This window comes from Myzus persicae, unplaced genomic scaffold (genome assembly GCF_001856785.1).
Source record: "Myzus persicae strain clone G006 unplaced genomic scaffold, MPER_G0061.0, whole genome shotgun sequence".
NCBI classification, from domain to species: domain Eukaryota; kingdom Metazoa; phylum Arthropoda; class Insecta; order Hemiptera; family Aphididae; genus Myzus; species Myzus persicae.
The window spans coordinates 860,246-882,082 of NW_019101135.1; the positions used below are offsets into that span (position 1 = coordinate 860,246).

Below are 21,837 nucleotides of genomic sequence, written 5' to 3' on the forward strand. Positions count from 1 at the left end.
CATAATTTTCTCCAAATTAACATCAATAAAACTCTGGAGACATCTATACTATATTCAAAATCAAATGCTTGTGTGCAGGGACATGTTCAGACTTTCATTTAAAAGCAGTTCCCATCCAGTACTTAAATAATTTTGAATAAAGTATAAATAATGTATAATTAATATTGGTTGCTATATAAGACATAAGTAGATGTAAAAAGAACAATAATAGAAGAGTTAATTAATTTAATGTCAAAACAATATATTTAAAACAATGATATTTCCATGAGTATGCCAAAAAAAGGTGAAATAATATTTTGAGAAAATTAACTATCATAACTATGGCAACCGGTCACTACTGACGATGGGTAGCCTAAAGTATACAATGGCCATTTAAGGTACTTAAAATGTTCTATAGAGACTTAAAAAACTGTAATATAAAAATGTATTACAGTTTAATTTTAATAATAACAATTGGTTATATTATGCACAATGAAAATGTGAATAAAATATGAAATATTTATCAAATAAGAATATAAATGATTATGAACTGAAATGTTTGAATGAGAAAGAATAATTTTAAATATCACATTTTTCTAGAAACAAAAAAAAAATATATATAAAAAAATATAAGCAGAGTAATATTTCAAAACTGTCATGAATATTCTGTAACTATAAATGTTCTACATTTTTATTTGTATTATAATATTACTGTTATTTGAGAAACAATTATAGCAGTTGAAAATAAAGAATACAAAACAAAATATTTATAAATGGCAATCAGTATTAAATAAGGCAACCAATACATATTATTGTGTCTCAGAAATAAACAATAAATTAGAAAAGGCAAAAGTTTGAATTATAAAAGAAAACAGTTATTCGTGATCAAGCTGTACGTAAAATTATGTGTACACCAGAATCAGTATGAATAGGTTCGCTAAGCTCTCCAATTTTTAATGCAAATGATGCATCTTCAAATGGCTTTTGCATTGTGCCTCTAGTAAATGGTCCCAAATCACCACCACGTTTGGCTGAACTACAATCAGAATATTTCTGGGCAAGTTCAGCAAATGATGCTTTGCCGGAAACAATTTGTTCGCGATAAGCTGTAAATATACAATTTAAATTTTATTGAAAATCTAAGTAAACTAAATAGGAATATATTTACATTTAATGATGTCAATTGCTTCAGATTTTGATCTAGTAATACGTTCTTCCCGCCACGATGACGGTCGCCGTGATTTTTCATGTTTAACCAATAAATGACTACATTGTACTTGTTCGGGACCAGAATTAGTTGAGCCTGTATTTTCTGATGCTGGTTTTGTTGGTACAGACCATTGGCTTTCTTTAGTTAATAAGTTTAAATAATAAGTTTGACCTGAAAAGTTATAATAAAATTAATCCAATTCTATATATACTTGGATCATTTATTACTGTTTTAATTACATACATTTATTAATGGGGACATATTGTTTTAAAACTACTTGTTAACTTAAAATTAAAATTATTCGAGATAAATATCAATAAGTATGTTTAACATGCAGAATAGGGAATTCGACATCTCACTGAAACATATCAACATAAAACACTCAAGAGTTAGCGTTTTCAGTCATGTGTTACCGCACCAGTCGGCTGTAATTATATGCGGTTTTCTTAAAAAATATACTTTGCGTGTTTCAAGAACATACTTGTTATTGAGTGGTTTTATCGTAAAAACACCAATGAACAAATTTATAGACCAAATTCAAATCTGGATCCGTAAGGAAGCCCAATTTTTGATATCTGTAAAACTTTGTAAAATATTCCATGTTAAAGAATTCTCATATTTTATTTTTTTCAACAGATAATTTAAAGACTTAAAACTTCAAAAATCAAGCTTCATTTTCTAGAAGGATTTTAATCTCCTCTACAATTTTGTTCATAGGTGTTATTACAATAAAACCACTCAGTAACCCATATTTTTGGAACGTGCAAACATGTTTTTAAAGGACATTTTTTGCATACATATTTTGATGAGATGTCCTTTAGAGGAAAACAATCTTGAAAAAAATACAGTAGTCATTGTTAATTTTAAACCTATTTAATTTTTAAAACTATAATCCAAAATATTACTATTAAGATTTTTCTTTAATTTATTTTATTTTGTTGCCTAGGAAGAATTAAAAAGAAAAAAGACCTGTCCTAAGATTATGTTGGTTATACCTATTATTTAAAGAGAGCGTGATACTCGTACATCGACGTAAGGCGCACATCTATGTTAAGTACACATCAAAATAAATCAGATAATTTTTAATTGTATTTTTGTTAAGTAAATATCTATAGACATAAAATTTGATATTTTATTTTCAATAAACCTGAATAGGTACTTCTTATACTTTTAATATAAGGACCTAATTAAGTTCTTTTAATGCATATTATGTTAGTTTTAATTGGTTACCAAATCTTAATTACTACTAATATAATGTGATATATATAAGACATGTGTTATCAATCATAAAATATTAATCACATATTAATCATAGTATCTATCATATTCAGAGCAATTTGAATTTTTACAAATACCTAATTAAGTGTTAAAAAAATGTGAAAACGATGGCTGATAATAAAAAGTAGGATAAACCGAGATAAAACACAAATACACCGAAAAAAACTGCAATGCTATTTAAAACAAAATTTAAAATCAGAAACTCATAGGTCTCAGCCAAATACCGAAATGGCCATATTATTTGGTACTGCCAAAATCTTACGCAACAAGAACCTAAATAGAATAATGGTAAGTTTGAAAATATTAAATTCCATCATGTCCAGACACAGAAAATAATTCCCTAATTTTATGTGAACATACCGGTAGACCGGCTCACTCGCTTCTCCCATCCGGTCGGAAGTTGTTCTTCTTCGCTCATTGTCCTGTTCGAAAACTCCGGTTTTCCGTTACGTTCTTGTGACGCCAACGAATAACTGAATATAGTCAAAACACCGTATTTATGTTAGTTAACGTAGAAATAAATGGAGGAAATTACAAATGTTGTTCACTCTTTTAATTTTAATACCACATAAATGTGCATATATTTTATATTGCAGGTTTACGATTAATGGTTTACACGGGGTGAAAAGCTAAGTTGCTAACAAACGTATAAACAACGGAGCCAGACCGAACGAAATTTTAATCACAAATCACAATACCGAAGGCGGCCGAAAACTAACCCCACGGCCCACAGTCTGGTTCAACGGCAGTACCAGTGACCAGTTTTATAGTGGTAACGACGGCAAGCCATAAACAAAACTCTCAGCTGATCGAGTTTTTATTCTCTTTGGCAACTATACCGAGAAAATTGGAGAAACGTATTTAATATTTATTATAGTCAGTTGAATATCAGTCAAATGTTGAATGTTCTGATGTCCAACGTTTTGAAATCTTATAGCTATTAAGATTTAAATTGGAATAAATTAGTTTTTAATTTTTTAAGAATATATTCTACGTGTTCGTTTTGTCGATTTAACTCATTGCATAGGGTTGATAGGACGTAACTATGACCAAATTTGAATCAATACACTGTAAAACGTTTTGGGTTGATGCAAAACGTTTCAAGTCGGTCCGAAAATGATGCGAAATTAGAAAGTTTAATAATTATTATTTTGATAAAAACTATAATATCATTTCTGTACATCGATAAGCAATTCAATAAATATAATTTTTTTACTGCATTTTTACAACTTTTTTTTTATCTACGCTATCGTAATTAGTAATTATTTATTAGTATTAAGTATAACAATTAAGCTTATCCGAGTTTCTCAAATTTTGATGTAAATTGCAATATTGTTAAATTCACAGATGTGTTCGATTGTGACGTGTCCAGGAATATTCTAATTACAGTTGGGTCAACAAATTACAATTGGTAAGTACCTGGGAACATCGTATATTATATTTAATTCCGTTGTAAATTATTTGAAATTATTGACCCAAATTTTAATTCAATTAGTTTAGAAGTAATTCTATATTTACATATACCTACCATCAAATTCAGATTATTGATCAAATTTACATTTATTTTAGTTTGTTGTTTAAATTTGAATAGGGATTGTCTATAAAATTAATTTGTATTTATGTTAAATTGTACATTTAATTTAGTTTTATTTTCCCTTTTAGACACATATAATTGTATACTTGTTTTTTCAAAATATATCTAATCATTATCATTTCAGGTAGGTACCTACCCATATTTTACTGAATTAGTTATTATGTAATTGATGACAACTAGCCTTATCTTCATTATCATGAATCAACAATTATAAAATAGTACATTCAATGTCATGTAAAAAATATTTTATTGGTATTCAATGCTTGTAGCCACATCTGTATGAACAATATAGACAAAATAAGTGTAGCTCTGTCAAACGTATTAAGTATATTATACTGATCATACTAAAAAACTTTGATGCAATATTATGAGATAACAATTAGTTATGAAATATAATTTATTTTATGATATATGGATAATGCAAACTGATTTGATTGAAACAACGAACAACAGTTAAAATTTCCAGAGTATGATACGTAAGGTGCAGTTGGTATAATGTGGTTCGTGAAAGTATAATACTGATACTGCAAAAAAATTGTCTATCAGAATATCAGGTAGTTAAATGATACACTCTAAAATACTTATATATTATTGCCTGGCCACTAGGCGACCGTCTTTATTCTAAAAATTCAATATTTATGGTCGATAAATCACAGTATCTCTATATATTACATATGTATAGGTAAGTTTAGAATGTGATCTAGTAATACATCAATTCTAATATTTGAAATTATATTTGATTTTATTATAATCATTAATCATGTTAGCATATTGCTAACTTGTTGCTATATTCTGTTTATGGTTTCGAGTATGTACCTTACATAATTATATGTTATGAATTTGTTTTAAAATATGTTAGAATTAATTTTAATGTGTTCACCAAAATATTTAATGCTGGCATTTCATTTTTAGTTTTTACAAAAAAAACCTATCGATTGTATAACTATATTATAAAATATGTCATAATGGTTAAGGCTTAAGAAATAATGATTAAGTAATCCTTAGCAAATTGTCTTAATTTTTAGTAGTGTTCATTAACTTGTCATTATAAAAAAAATAATTATCAAATATGTTACTATTAATTTGTAAATAGTATATTATGAAGTTACAATTTACTACTTTTCAAAACAGTTTTATTACAAGTACCTAAAATCTTTATAAAATGTGTAGTACAACAACGGTTGTCTGGAGACAATCAATAACAAAACCACTAAGTAACTATAGAAAAAATCATAAATTACCCTTATACTAAAAAGTAAACTAAGCTATGAATAAAAATGTTAACACTATTATAAATTGAACGCATCATTAACATGCATAATAAGACTGTATTCAACTTTTCACTATCCTCCACTATATATTATAAATTATTATACTTTCAAAACGCTTTTGTCTCCTGATCAAGAATCAAAAAATATTTTTTATGCCTTAATTATTGAATATTAAAAAAATTTATTTGATTAAGAGTTATCTGTAACAATATAAAAATAAATTAGATTTTAAACAGCGTTAATTGTAGTACCTTTTAATGGTAAACATTGCGTTTTATATTATATGTTGTTGACCAATAAAACGTAACTAAGTAGAAAGAATGGACTATTAATGCCAAATATGTTACTTAACAAATATTTGATAGCTGTTATTTACTTATGAATAGATTAAAAACATAAAATAAAAATTAATTTAGGAAGATTTTTTTTACAATATACATTAATTGGGAAATAACAATACACTCATTAAAAATTAACAATAAATACATTACCTATAAAAAAATGTTTGATGCATTTATACCTACACATTTCATCAAGATCACAAAGACTTGGAAAATTAATAACCTAAGCCAACACTGGTTACAAATTAATAACTGAAACAGTTATTTTATTAATATAGTATCATAATCGAATTATTCCCTGATTCATACCTAGCTGTGAGATTGAACTTAGATGATGTTATACATATATATTTCAGTACTTCATAATAATGGTAATTTAATGCAATAATACTTAACATAAATACAATTCTTTAATACATCATACTTACTAAGTATTTACCAATTATCTACCTAAAATCTCTTAGAATACAGTTAGTTGTAAGCAGTATCCATTCAAAGATGATGTATATAAGATTTTAGTGTCTTTTAAAAAAAAACATATCTTGGTACAACTAATACATTCATTACTCAGAATTTTTAAGTACTGTTTAAATCATTAGAAGAAACGGACTGCCTAAAAATATTGAACGCACACCACACTATGGGCTTCATATTGTCTGGCACCAGTTTCTACATGAATATAAATTTAGTATATCTTTTAGAATAGTTAAAATTTTGAATACATTTAAATCTCTATCGGAGCCAACAAATTACAATTATAGGTATATATATTATATACATAATATATATTTATGTTATATTTATCTTTTAATTGGGCACTCATAAAATTCATGCCCTAGCCGCTTTTCCCTTTTCGTATAGTTAATGTATTACCTCACGTTTAGCATGGCTCTACATACACCCACATTTTGTGCAGATGAAATGTAAAAAAAATGTTCTATACATTTTTAATCCATAGGAGTATGAAATGTCTAAATATTGAAAGATATCCTAAAATATGTTCTCAAACTAAGTGCATTTAATGAATTAATAAAAGTTCCTGTTTAAACCTATAATTTTTTTTCTCCTAATTATATCATTGTTTGATTAAAATCATTAAGTTTTATTTTTTTAAGTGTTTTATGATATACTTATAATTATTGCATATGTTATTTCCATTTCATACATTTAAACCTTTTATTGTTTCAAATGTTAAGCATTAGTTATTCGGTAGGGTATTATAGTCTCGATCTAAAAAAACTATCAAGATATGTGTACATTTGTTTGTGTGGTCCAAACAATGTATATATACTTTTCAAAGTGTATATCGTTAATTTAACAAAAGCGAAAGTGAAAGGGAGAGAAGTAGTTTTTAATATTAGCACACGATTTCCTTCCAATTCTCCGAGACACCTATAATAACAGTCAACAGCTGAGTGCCTGAGTATATCAAAATATTTTAATTCACTTGTCATTCGTCACACAGTGATCTCCAGTATAATATCAATATAGATTGTATAGACACTCAACGCCTTACATAACCAAAAAACTTTTTTTTTCTTTTGCCAAAATATATCTACACTTTTTAAACAACGTATTTCCGGATTAAATTCAAGTAATAATAATAAAATAATTTCTAGATATGACACTTTTAATATTCGAGTTTTTATTACTAAATCAAATAATTAATAATTAAAATTAGATTCAATTTTTGTACTCTTGATAACATTTCATACGATTTAGTCTGTTTTAGTAGATATTTTAAAATATTAGCACGCGCCTACGTAGGTGTAATAAATAGGACATTAACTGAACATATCGTGTACCTACATAATATGCGCTTCTGGAGGTTCAACTGAACTGACACACCATCGCAACTACGGCAGTGTAGTTAGTAGTCTCGCACTTGCCACTTCGCAGTCATCGCCGGTCATTGAACGGACCATGTCCTCGTGCGTTTAGTGTAGTTCTTTTTTTCTATTATTGTGTATTTTTTTTGTTTTTGCTACCACAGTGTTGTATTTTGAATACTTGTTTGAAACTTCGATAGATATATTTAAACCTCAAACGAAATGCTCATACATGACTATTTTTCGCGACGGATGATTTAATTTCTTAACTATTATGGTAAATTTAAACGATTTTCAGTATACAAAGTAAATTATAAATATTATTAAGTACTGTAAACATTTATTTATCCAACGTCTTATAACCAAAAATATTACATATTGGTACTTTATCTGAACTCAATCAATCTAACGTAATATGAGTTATAATATTTTACAATTAAATTCATTCTGCTAAAAAATGATTTTTTTCATTTTTCATACAAGTTCTTACATAGTTACATGCTATACATATTTGTAGAGCGTTTATAGATTTATCTCTACGTAAAAATACTGGCCAGTAATAATTTATAAGTTTAACATTTTTTTTTTTAACACTTCTGTGTAAAATAACGTGTACCTCTGTAATTTTATAGTAAATAGTTATAATAAAATATTTTTCTATTTTTTTTGTTTAATAATATTCTATAAGAACCATAATAATTGTGTGCATGTAGCATACAAAGTTATTAGTTATTTCTTATTACTAACTATCTTTGTCCATCCTAACGGTGCTTGGTTGGTTAATTGGTGAAAAACGAATTCATAACGGTTGAAGGTAATGTAGCCATGTAGGTATATGAACTGTATATTATATATTATTTTTCTTTGCACGTAGGACAAATTAAATTAATGATTATCATTAACGTTATTTTGAGAGTAGCAATTTTTCATTGTCTTATGTTCTACATATTTTTATAACAATTTAAAAAAAAATCTATATCAACTTACAGAATAATTACTTCATAGGTACTTCATTGAATTATTATTAACACACGTATTACCTATATTGTACATTATAGGTGTATAATATTATTATTCAACTCTCAATTAAATTAAATGTTTGTATAACTAAAAATGATCTATAATTAAACAATATTTTTGACAGTATTTTCTTAATTATTCCTAAGTTATACAAATAAATTATTGTTTAGTTCCATTTGGTATACTATTTCAAATGTAGGATATACATATCCCCAAATAAATCCACGGAAATATACAAGGTAATAGATAATTTGACTATAGGCACCATTATATAGTTCAAGGATTCTATAGAATTTCCCCCCTTTTTACACAAAATTGAATTTCAAGGACTATTTAACCAGCAAGTTGCGATCAATTTTCAAATCATTTTACTGACGTTGGAAAATCATTTTGGTATTGTAATTGGCCATGGACATAATTTACACATTTAACGTTTTAAAATACCTAAAAACCATTGAACCGAACATATTTCGAATTGATTGCATCATTAGTATTAAGACAGGCCTACTTTCTGTAATATATTTGTTGTTGGTTCATAAAAATGATAAATTAATTACAAATTGCCTATAAATTCTTTAATACCTACCTTTTCGCAATTTAATCAGAGATAAAAACCAATATTTTAATTGTTTTAAATCAAAAAATCTTTATCTATACTGACGTTTTAAATATTCTATTTCGCGCTTCGTCCCCTATTTTGTGTGTAATTTAAATTCGTTAAACATTATTCTCCCAATATATCTCTGTAGTTTCTGTATTATAAAAGTCATAACTCATAATATTCGTATAACATGTATTTATGTATAAATGTTTTCTGATGTATAGAAATAAAATCGTTATGGGATGCAAATTACTACATTTTAGTTACCCAAAAGACTCATATTCTATACCTTTAACATATTATAGCCTATGTATAGGTATATACATACCTATTATCATTTTCTATTATAGTATAATAATGTTGATTTTTCAACTTTTAATTTACAAACCTTAACTTACTACACAAATACATTTTTTTTAATGTGTGTATTTTAAAAATTTTTTTTCTTTTAATAATACTTATATGACAGATAGGTAATATATATTAAATAATTGTTCAGTACTACAACGTAAGAACAACATTTCACAATTATATAATTCTTATCAATGTAGTTTATAAGCACGAAGAAAACTGTTTTGTGTACTACCTACTATTATACTATACTATACTATACTATTATTGCATGTATCCGTGATGTAATTTCATTACTCGTTTATGTACCTGTCTTATGTTAATATAATTTGGTTATAATGTTCTTTGTTATTATAACCATTGTGGTATTTCGAAAATATTATGTGTTATTTCTTCTATAATATAACAGCTAAATTCTCTTCCACGAAAAAAAATGCTATGTTGTTCGTTAAATATGAAATATAAACTTCTTTTCTATATGAAAACCACCCTTTTAGACCTGAGGGGAGTGATGAATGTATTGTTCATACGTTTTACAATGATGTGTGCTTTTTTATCTGTTATCACATTTTGCAGCGGAAAAAACGCTTTTATCTTCAAACTTGAGAGTATAGTTACTGGTAGCAAAGTGGATCTAGTCGGTACTCTAAGGAACCGAACGTAGAAGTTGAAAAAAGTTTTTAGATTGTAAGCGGAGCGATGAATGTATTGATTTTACAATATTATGTGTGTTTTTTTTGTGTCCGTCGTCAGTCGTCAGCTTTTGGGGCAGTAAAAATCCTTTGATATTCTTCATCAGCATCTTTTCTAGTAGGAAAGTGTATATGGTTGGTACTTAAGGGGTCCAAAATAAAAAATATCTAATAGTTTTCAAAAGTGGCAGGAAAAACTGAGATTATTACGCAAAACCAGTTTTCGAAAAAAATCGATTTTGTTTTTTTTAGTATAATTGCAAATTTAATACAAGACTACACAAAAAAAGTTAACCAAAAAGTCAAATTAATTTTATATGAGCGTTTGAAGTTAGACATTAGATATTCATCCGTAAATCAACAAAATTCTTTGATTTATTCTATAATTTAAGTATTTAAATTCAAATTTTGACAAAATTTATCAAAATCTTTATTTTAATTATTTTATAATTAAAAAGTTATAAAATGTTCAATTTCTATGGCTAAAGATTAAAAATTTTAAACAACGATGCTCATAAACAGTGCATACTGCAACCAAAAAATCTATAACAAATATGAGCACGGTTATCTTTGACAGACATTTTAAGTTATATTTGAACGAAATTACAAATTAACGCCAAGAATAACGATTTTAGTTATTTTGTTGTAATTTAAACATATTATTCGTGGGTATATGAAACTTTTTAAGTATATTACTATACATTGTATACACATAATGACATTTTCAAATGTAATTCTTTAGGCAAAAATGAATTTAACCGATTGTAGTACTAGTGCCCAGTAGTAAAATAAATTACTGTAAAATCATCAAATATAGGTAATTTAGTATCATCTAATATAGGTACCTACTAAGTAATATTATAAGCTGACAGACCTTCTTCGCTCAGAATCGTTTTTCGTATACAATAGTTTTATATAATTGAATTCAAATTTAAAACACCCATTACAGTGACTCACTAGACACATATTGTAGAACAGAGTATAATTTTTTAAGCAAATATACATAGTTAATAATTTAAAATTACTTTTTATTTTTATTTTGTTTACTAGTTTTTGTTTCTTGGCATACATATTTAGTTTAAATCTTCTTACATACGATATCTTAACATTATTGTTTATGATACAATTTAAAAATTTATCAACTTTTACAATTATTTAAATGTTTAAATTCAAAGTATATTTTGTATTGGTTTTATACTCCATACTCCCGTACCAAGCCTGTAGGATTTGATTTGTTATTCTAATTAGTGATTCCTACAGATCCGTCCCACGTGTTGCCTACGCGTACGAGTGTGCAGCATATTTTCACATCACCGTTAATATTAAATTTGACCCCACAGGTATTCTCTATAATACAAAGACAATTTGATACCTAAAAATAAGGCTCATAAATATTGTTAAAATGTATTGTAATTTCATTTTTTGAATTTTTTTCTTAATTAATTTTATCTTTAATACAATTATTGAATAAACAAGAAATGATTTTTAAACAACTAAAACTATAGTAACTATGAAAATTATTTAAAAATATATTATTTCATATTATGCAACTTGATTATTAAATAATATTTAAAATGAACATGTTTCTATAATAACACACATTTACATTATTCATTATACAATATACATTTTGCGTCTGTTAAATGTAATGTAACTCCCATGTTCATAATTGTCATTAAATCCTCGACAAAAGATAAACTAATCTTTTTAATTTATTGTTTATTGTTAATAATACTTGTTATTTATTCATCCATCATTATGAAACTCAAATATAACATAGGAATATTATAATATTATGATTGTTCCCCTCCCATGACAATGTTTAATGTATACAATTGTACTCTCATTGTCAATAAAATAATAACTATAAAAATGTAATTTATAGGTCCACCCCTCCCCCCCTGGAAATTTTCTAGGGACGCTCCTACTGTGGGCCTATAGAATATCAAAATAATTCATTAAGTTTATATTAAAATTGTTTCTAATTTTTACGAATTACCTACCTATTCTTTTTTTATACTATCATTCATGAATCATTACTTTCATCAAGTTTAATTTGAAAATTTAATAAAAATATATTAATTATTCTTTCTCCACATGATACAAAATACAGTATTACAATAGTATGACATTATTTCAAGGGTTTAAATTAAGTATTTACTTTTGTCAATTATATATCTCAATATGTTATCTTAAAAAACATTTTAGAATTTGTCTTCACTTTTGTGGCTTTCTTTTATATCACTTATCTAGATCTTCATTTGAATTTACTTAATGACAAATTAAAATCAAAACATACCAAAAATATGATAAATATTGTGTAATAGATCGGTACATTAAGTCTTATAAGATTGTAAACTATGTATGATAACATAATATAATTGTAATGTCCAAACCTTTTATTAATTGGATTCAAAATATTTTGTTTTTCTAGTGTCGCTTCTACTTTAAATTATAAAATTATAATTACCTTGTTTTAACTTTCCTAAAGTAAATAATTAAAAACTCTCGATAACTTTTATTTTACGTTTTTTTTAACAACAACTAAACATGTTTAATGTTTTTAGACTTTAAATAATTTATATTAATATGTTGAACACCATATACCTAATATATTATAGTGTAAAATGTTTTTTATGAGATTCCCTAGAGAGTAATGGTCAACAATGACCTCATTTGGTCCAACTGTATATCGATCCTATTACCATTTTTTCGCCATTCATGCCCAACCAAACAAAAAAATTTTCTTCTCTCTCACATTCGTAATACTTTTATATTCAATATACAATAGGTATAGCGGACAAATATAGGTACATTTTAGTTGTATATTTGGAGAAAAAAGTACTAATACGTTTTTAATTTTATTAAAATCATTTCCTATTCAAAGTGCTTATGTCGATATTCGATTTGTGGTTTCCGTCGTCCACTACACATGTAGCATACAAAAATTACGCTCCAAATACTATAGTCAACTCTGTTGCTTCACATTTGGTTTAATTTCTGAAAATAATTTAAATAAAGCACCTTAATGATTTGAATTTAAATATTTATCGCTTAATATTAAATATCTGTTTTCTATATTACCTTTCTTTAATTTAATATTTTTAAAATAACTTCCGTTAAATCAAAATAGGATTTGTTTTACTTACGATGAATGTAATGAGAGTGCTTTGTCAAATTACTCTCTTTACCTACTGTAAAGAAAAGCAGTTACCTATTTATCCCTTTTTCCAACTATTTTGTTATAACTTAAAAATAAAAAAATAAAAAAAGCTTGAAAACTAGTTTGGAAATATAATAGATCCATAATGACATATATACGATTAATACTTAAGAATACTTTATTAGTTATTACTTTGAGCACCTTCATATTATGAACACAGTGATATAATATGATAACAAACATATTTTTTAAAACTCCTATCGTCAATGAACAGTTATAACTTTGAATACCAGCTTTTACAAATTTAAATATTATTTAATTGACATTTATAAGTCCGTATCTATTCAATTAACATCTATTAGGTACATTTACTATTGTATATTTATTTGTTTATGATAGTTTTTATAGCTTAACATTTTTGTGTACACGACAAAACATTAAGTATTAAATTTTACAGTACAAAAATGGATATGTGCGCTCATTTGTTTAAATATATTGCACTTAACAAGTTTCGTAAAAATAGAAAATATATTGCTATAATGTGTCGCAGTGCATAATTTTAAATACATAATATTAACTTATATTTAATAAAAAATAATAAAAGTTTTATCGTTTAGAACGAGGTTATGAAGTTCCTTATAGTTAATTCTTGATGTAACTAAAAAAAAAATCAATCACCTACAATCATATAATTCAAACTCGTTTTCAACTGCATTTTTATATTTGCCATTGTTTTAAAGTTTTAAGACATTTGCTTGAATGATGACCTATTCAATTGTTGTATAATATGATGTATATGTATATTCATTAAATATATTTTATATTATAATTTTTAAGCTGTTGAAAAAACTCAACACTTCTATCATGGATAATCGTAATTCAATTGTTAGTAAAAAAAAGAAAAACAATGTTATATTTAATCAGTTGTAATTTGTTGTCATATTAACGTTAAAAAGTCCGTTTGTATGGCGGAAAATTGTATGCTTTCGGTTTGATCAGGTGTTGCAAAGTGTTTTCGAGGTCGGTCAGGTTAGTGGCATAAATTACGTCATATTTAACGCGTGGTGAATAATAGAAAGAATTTAAAAAAATGGTAATTCTTTACAACCGTGTAGACACAATTATTTCAATTGGTTTAAACGTATATTTATATATTATATATTCCACTTAAGAATCAATCAATGTGTTTGAACTAAAATGAAAACATTATTCAGAATATAGATTATAAAAGCGATTAATGTATAATATATTATAGTACTTCAGAAGAGTACACATAAATAATGCATTACATTTTTTAATGGATTTTATCTTCAGATTTCAATACATGTAATGTAGAGATGAATGTAATACTAACGGCAATAACAATACATTTATTTTTAAATTAGATAGGTACTACTGTTAAGTATCCACGTATTACGATGGATTCTATAAATAATTTATTTTTATTTCAAACTCCTAATATTTCACATAATGATGATACTGTGCAAGTAAAGACTGTAAAGTTACTATTTATTAAAAATTTAAAACAAACCGATTTATAAATACTATGTATAAAATAGTAATATTTCGTAAATGTGTGTATACTTAATACAATATAGCTATATATAATATGATATACGTTAATATAAAGTTAAAACTGTACCTAGCATAGTAATTATAATTTAGAGGTATTAAATACCTTAATTAGGTACACTTTATTTTGATTTTAAAGACTAATAATAGACTTATAGAACTATAACAATTAAATCCAAGTTGATGAATTTTAAAAAATTAAGTGTACATTTTTTTGATGGAAAATATAATTTGTAAAATTCTCGAACAAGCAAAAAATAACATTCCATATATGAGTTTTAGATTTACTTATTACACTGATTATATAATTATACACTCGTGATACTTACGTCCCTATATACTAAGTTACTATCTATTGACACAGAATATACATTATTACACTATACGCCATCGTGTTGAATACAATTAGTTTTAATTATTATTTAGGCGCACAAATTTACATTAATTATCATTATAGAACGATTCAATTATCTGTACCGCACAAGTAATTTACCTGTACACTATTTGAGTGTAAACAACTGCTGTTAGTTGTGAACAATTATATAAAAAATAAAACTGTACATTTATAGTTTATACATTAGGTATGTCTAAATACAATTTAAGATACTTCAATGTATTTAGTTTATGTTATAACTAAGTATTGTTTCTAATAAAAAAAAATATATAACACACAAAACAAATAATTATACCTAGGTATATATTTCTTGATTTGCTCAAAATCTATAATACATTACATTGGAAGTTAAACCTCTGTAACATTCATAGAATAATAAATATGCATAAGTATACCCTAACCCTCTAATTTCTAATCTTTCCTCTTCCACCATTCCCAACAATCCTCCTCGACGCCTTAAACGTAACTGGTCGCGTGATTTACTTTTATAATCAGCACAAAAACTTACTAATCAAAATCAAAAATCAAAATTTATTATTGAAGTAGTGTCATTGGATGCCCCCTTCTATCACGCCCACATGCCTTGTAAATAATGTTAAAAAATTTACTTATTGTATCATATGTATACAGATTGTAAATATATTGTTGTTTTTAAAATAAAAATATAATAAAAAAGTATTAGATTTAATGTGTTTTTTAACTGTTAATAACGTTATTACACTAGGCTTTAGAGTGGATGGTAAAGATAGCATAATTAATTTCAATTCTTTCAGAAATTAAAATGATGAGGTGTGGCCGAGTAGATATTATGAAGTCGTGTGAGCTAGATGATATAGCTAGATGCAAGAGTATTTTACCAGCTTGGCCTTGACAAAGAGCTGACTGTAGTTCAAGAATCAAGACTACAGTTGAGCTATGTAGTGTATATTACTATGATAAATATTTATTATTGATAATTATTTGAAGAAATGTTTCTTTATATTATTTTTGAAATACTTAAAAATAAAAAAGGTGGACAAGTGGCTCCGTTTTGCTGTTTAGTAGGTGTCGTCTGGGTCACTGTAATGGATGTGTTAAATTTGAATTCAGTGATATAAAATCTATTCTGATCAAAGGATATATTATCTTATTAAGTCATACTTTATGCAATTATTGACACTAAAGTAATTTATTTAACGATTAATGATACAATTTATGTGTTGGATGTTAAAGTAAGTTATGTACCTAGTTATATGTAAAACTTAGTTTTAAATTTGACATTTTTAAATTTTTTTACAATAAAAAAATGCACACATTTTTGTGATTTTTATGAATTATGCCAAAATTTGATCTTTAAATCCTCATAAAGAAAACCGTGCCCAAATATCTTTAATATTTTTGAACCGCTACTATAACAAGTTAGGAGGATCCTTGTATTAAATTTCCAAACGGTTGACTCAGCGAAAACATTTTTATCAATATTTGTAGAAAAAAACTAAAAAAAAGAAAAAGTCAAATAGAAAAAGATAATAAAAATATTGGTTGTTAAATTTAGTACCTACGGTTATTCGTTACTGAATTACAACCAAAGAAGATGATGCATCACCTTAAATATCTATATGACTAATGACTATATCTAAACCATGGTTTCATAAGAGATCGTTTATTTATGGGTTTAATGTCAAAAACATTAACTTCATACGATTTAAATAAATTTGAGTTTCTGGTAAAAGTTCTTTTTTTCGATTAAGATAGCAAAACTTATTTTAAAACTACTTTTTATGAATTTCTAATTTAAACTAAAAACTAACTTATAGAATACAAATTTTTCTGATACCTATAAATAGCTCAAAGAGATTAAAATTTTTAACTTAGTATACTCCATAGCAACGTTCCTTAAACTTTTTTATCCGCGGTACCCTTTTTATGTGCACTTTTACCGTGGAACCCCAACTTTTTTTTAGCTTTTTTATATTGAGCTTTTAACAATAAGTTATTACAGCTCGACAATTAGAACCACTACTTTGTTTCAATACTTTCAATGCGTCATTTTATGTAAGGATTATTTGCAATAAAACTTATAATAATGTGTCAACATTTAAAATTTAAAATTTTGAAAAAAAAACCACAAGTTTCGTGGAACCCCCTGGGGTTCCACGGAACACAGTTTAAGAAACGCTGCTCTATAGGAAATACTAGTATAAACATTCGGTGAAAATATCAAGGATCTAATGGTATTTTTAGTTACACCAAAAACACAACTTCGATTTTGTCAAAAACTAGTTTTTCTCAAAAATTCTTATTTTTCCTTAACTTTTTTGTTCTCTAATGCTTTTGAAAATTTACTGAGAATTTTCAATTTTGAATTCTCAAAGGTATTAACTGGGTTCAATTTTCCACCAAGCACAAAAAAAAAACACACATCATTGTAAAATTAATATATTCATCGCGCCTCTTAGAATCTAAAATTATTCCGTGTTGGATACATCGAATAGTGCAGGGTGCTTAAAAGTTAAAAGTAATCGAAATCATAAAATGTAATATTACTAGAATCGGTTGTATATTATTTATAAGTGCTCCTATTTTTACTAAAAAGAATGTATGCATAATACGTATGTTGCATGAAACTTAGAATTGTTTCATTACCCCTAAACGTTAACCGAACTAAAACATAAAGAACACATTGTAAGCTTAACTGCTTTCTCAATTTCCGCTTTGTTCCAAATTCAAAACAAATGTTAGATCAAAAAACTTAAAAGGGATATCCTCTTTTTCATGTTACGTATAACTACTCTACTATATATCTATTCTTTATCATATTTATAATATATTTATAATGTATTTAATGGATTTTAGAATAAACCACTAGTATAGGTTTATTGGTTTATATCTCTTTTATATTCTTTTTATGAACATATTTATAGACGTTTTTTTGTTATTTTAGTAATAAAAACATTATAAAATAAAATGCTTTTAAGATTTTATATTTATCAGATTTGAATTAATATCCGTAATATACTTTATCCCATAATATATCTTGAATCTACATGTCTCACAACATTTCATAAATCTAAAATTAATCAGTATTAGCTGAAGTATATTAGACAATAATATTTTAATATGTACTAATTAATTTCCTTGATATCTACAATAGTGTAGTAAACAGATAACCGAAGAAAATAAATCGTAAAATAAAATAGGCACCATGTAAATATAATAGGTGTATTGTAAAAAAATTTGTAACTTCTGTATATTGTTGTCATAATCAAAATAATATTTCTGAATTATAATAAATATTAATTTTTTGGAAATAATTTTTTTCTCGAGCTTTTTTTCCGTTTATTCGGACTTGTTTTTCCGGACTTTTAATTCGGGGCTTGTTTCCTCGGACTTTTTAACCATCGTAATCGTTCATTCTAGTCATTCTTACGGGTACTTATCATTATTCATTTTATTTAATTGATTAAAAATATAAAATAAAATATAAAGTGTATTATAAGGAATGATTCGTTTGCATCCCCTTTATACTTGAAATTGTAAACGGTTTAAGTATGGTATCAACTTCATTTTTTCCAATGGAAAAGTATAAAGAAACTTACTTAGTAGGTAGTAATACATATTTGAATTAATTACACCTAGTAATTAATTAACATGTGTCAATTGTAAGTATCCACTTCAGCTAAGTGCATTTTTAAAAACTAAGATAGATCGATTACTCATCATTAAACACTATAACTGTCTGAGACCTACGTGTTTAAGAGAATTTTCAATATTTTAATAATATTTATACATCAGCGAGGTTGACAAAAATGTATTTCTTACAAAAGTTGTAGGTACGCGTCAACCCTACATAATAGATAACTAGAATATATTTATTAATTATTATTCATCATCGGCTTACGTAATCAAACTTCAAAGGTATAAAGTTGTTGTGATACATTTACAAGAAGTATTTAAATACGCCTTTATTATGTTTTTTACTAATTGTTCACTCCCCGAACAATGAGGAGGAGCATAATTATTTAACTTTAGGAGTGCTCGTTCACACAAAGCCACCTGCTGACTATTTCTTACCGTGACCTTAAACCAAAGTCACAAATTTGTTGTTTGTCCGATATCACGTGTTCGTGTATTGATATAATATATACTCATTTTACCTATTATTTAGTAATTAATTATTGATCTTCTTGTAATTCTAGATTTCAACCGATCGTAATGATAATGTCTTCCACCCATCCAACCACCGGAAATCCGGTTGATTCCATCATCCGACGGTACCCTGAAGTCTTGGCCTCACGGCCTGGACGACTGCGATGAGCCCACCAGTTAATTCGGCTGATATGTTGGTATCGTCACAGACGGCCACAGAATTCATAAGCAACAACAATAACAACAACAACAACAACTACGACGACGACGACTATCCTTGTGAAAAACCGGCACTCACCACCGAAGAACTGGCGCTGTTAGCGAAACTCGAGGAGGCCAATCGGTAAGTTGTCACTTCTAATAGTACTTATGAAGTAATAATATACTAGATGTAAGTTAGGTTATCACATTCATATATTATACAGTATTATAAAGCTATCAAAGAATGTCATTTATCACAAACATTTACCAGTTTCCAAGTTGGACTTTGAAAATGTATCAGATTTAAGTTAATGTCGATCGTGACGCATTGTCACCAGCTTAGCACACCTTTCGGTCAACAAATTAAACAAATTTGTTCAATAATAAAATAATTAAAATTTACAATGTATTATATTATTATTGAACAATAATATTAGAATATTATCAATAATTATCGTTGACCTGAATCTCTTTGATACTTTACCACATACATTTATATATGTTTATGTAAAATTGTATTTGTTATTTAATGAAAAATGAAACATAATAAAATAATATAGAAAGAATAATCATTATACGTAACATGTAAAAAACTCATTCTCCAACTATATTTTGGTTTAAGACATAATTTTTTTTTACGGCAGCAACTATAATTTTTCATTTATCATTATACTCTAAAGCAGGAGTTTTTGGAAATATTGGATTTTTATTGAATACATGTATAAATATCAAATATTAAACATACTTATAAGCATTTAAACTAAGTATACGTATACAGATATTGTACAATTTAGATAAAATATGTGATACGGCAGGGAATACCCCGAGGAATTAGGTGCTGCACTACTTTGCTCATCTAAACAATAAATGCTCATATGCTTATATAAATATAATACATATATTATATATATAAATAATAAAGTATGGATGTTCTGTGTTACATAAAACACTCTATATGGTTACTGGTTACACATTGTTAGATCCAAAGACTAAAACCAAATATTAATATCTATCCATATAATAATATCGTCTATATATGATCAGATATTATGTGAGTTTATGTGTGATTATTATTTACAATATTTCGAACTCTGGTGATGATAATAATATTATATCGCGATAAGCTTTTATTTGCCCTTATATATTTATTATCACTATAATTCGTTGTGTGTTGATACCGAAGCCACAGGACATTTTAGAATAACCTATAATAACGTGTCATTCTATAAACCTAATACGAATGTTTGAAAATACAAATTTAAAATCAAACAATTTACTGTTAAGTACTAAGTAATCAGTATTGCTTAAAAAATATATATCGTAAAATGACTATTTTTTACGTCCCTAGGCTCATCGAGTCGGATTCAAAATCGCTCAATTCCATATCTAACAATAGCACACATTCCAGAAAAAGCTCCGATGCGTCACAAATCTCACTCGTGTCTGGTAAGTACAAATATTTGTGTTAATGCATTATATTTTACACGAATTCAGAGTTAGGTTAAGATAGGTACAAGTGTACAACCAGAATAGTTACTTGCGTTCGGTATACCTATCCGTTGCATACCATACGCGCGTGACTGTGAAACGGGCTTCAAAATCAAAATTTGAATTTTTGAAAAACCGACTTTTTCAAGCACGTAAATATAAACGACCATAATTTAGTGTTAATAATTTTAGACGACTTATAATTTAACATTCAAGAACGTTTTGGTTGTGTGTTTAGAAGAAATGCGTTCTCGAATAATCATGTTAAAGAAACTTAACTATTATTAAAGTTAATGTGTAGAAGTAATAAAATACTATAGGTATAGATACTAAATAATCGTAATTGGTTTTACATTTTTACTCGTATCTTCCACTTTATGAGTTGATAAATTATTTTATTTGCTAATAAATAATAATATTATAATGTATTACAGAAATTACTTTTTTTTAAACCAATTCTGTCAAATCGTTTAATAATTTGTATCTTGCGTTACTTAAATATATTTATATACCTCATTAGGGATCCTATATTTTATGAGATTGTCCTTTTTTTGAATGAAGCGTCCTGGTATCTCTACAAAAGATACAAAATATACCTTTGTATGTCAAATATCCTACCTTATTTTTAAATTTTTTCAAAAGTTTATTTTTTTCTTATCATTTAGAAGTTTTGAATTTAAATTATGATTGATAAATGATAATAACTAAATAATAAATTCTCATAA

The 21,837-nt window shown here is 26.4% G+C and overlaps 2 protein-coding genes across 5 annotated transcripts in view; one reads left to right on the forward strand and one right to left on the reverse strand.

Annotated features, from left to right (window-relative positions):
- Nucleotides 1–597: 597 nt before the first annotated feature.
- On the reverse strand, nt 598–3,194 carry LOC111027823 (peptidyl-prolyl cis-trans isomerase NIMA-interacting 1-like). Its single transcript, XM_022306273.1, has 3 exons — nt 2,828–3,194; nt 1,148–1,360; nt 598–1,085 (listed from the first exon to the last, which is right to left on the reverse strand). The coding sequence occupies exons 1-3, from the start codon at nt 2,883–2,885 to the stop codon at nt 865–867; spliced, it is 492 nt and encodes a 163-aa protein (XP_022161965.1). The 5' UTR covers nt 2,886–3,194; the 3' UTR covers nt 598–864.
- Nucleotides 3,195–3,654: 460 nt separating this feature from the next.
- LOC111027821 (ecotropic viral integration site 5 ortholog) overlaps nt 3,655–21,837 on the forward strand; it is a 28,989-nt gene continuing 10,806 nt past the window's right edge. For 2 of the 4 annotated variants that reach the window (XM_022306270.1, XM_022306271.1), the window contains exons 1-3: nt 3,655–3,878; nt 19,474–19,766; nt 20,973–21,070. In XM_022306270.1, coding sequence (XP_022161962.1) covers nt 19,588–19,766; nt 20,973–21,070 — 277 coding nt within the window. In that variant the 5' untranslated portion in view covers nt 3,655–3,878; nt 19,474–19,587. Of the gene's footprint in view, nt 3,879–7,555; nt 7,780–19,473; nt 19,767–20,972; nt 21,071–21,837 lie in introns of those variants that run through there. The other 2 variants (XM_022306268.1, XM_022306269.1) reach the window with 2 other exon arrangements.

Bases quoted from the DNA above. Each gene is read 5' to 3' on its own strand.
- LOC111027823 (XM_022306273.1), bottom strand. From the start codon at position 2,885: ATGAGCGAAGAAGAACAACTTCCGACCGGATGGGAGAAGCGAGTGAGC. The intron at 1,361-2,827 runs GTATGTTCACAT...ATAACTTTTCAG, and splicing joins GCGAGTGAGCCGGTCTACCG to GTCAAACTTATTATTTAAAC. The intron at 1,086-1,147 runs GTAAATATATTC...GTATATTTACAG, and splicing joins AGCAATTGACATCATTAAAT to CTTATCGCGAACAAATTGTT.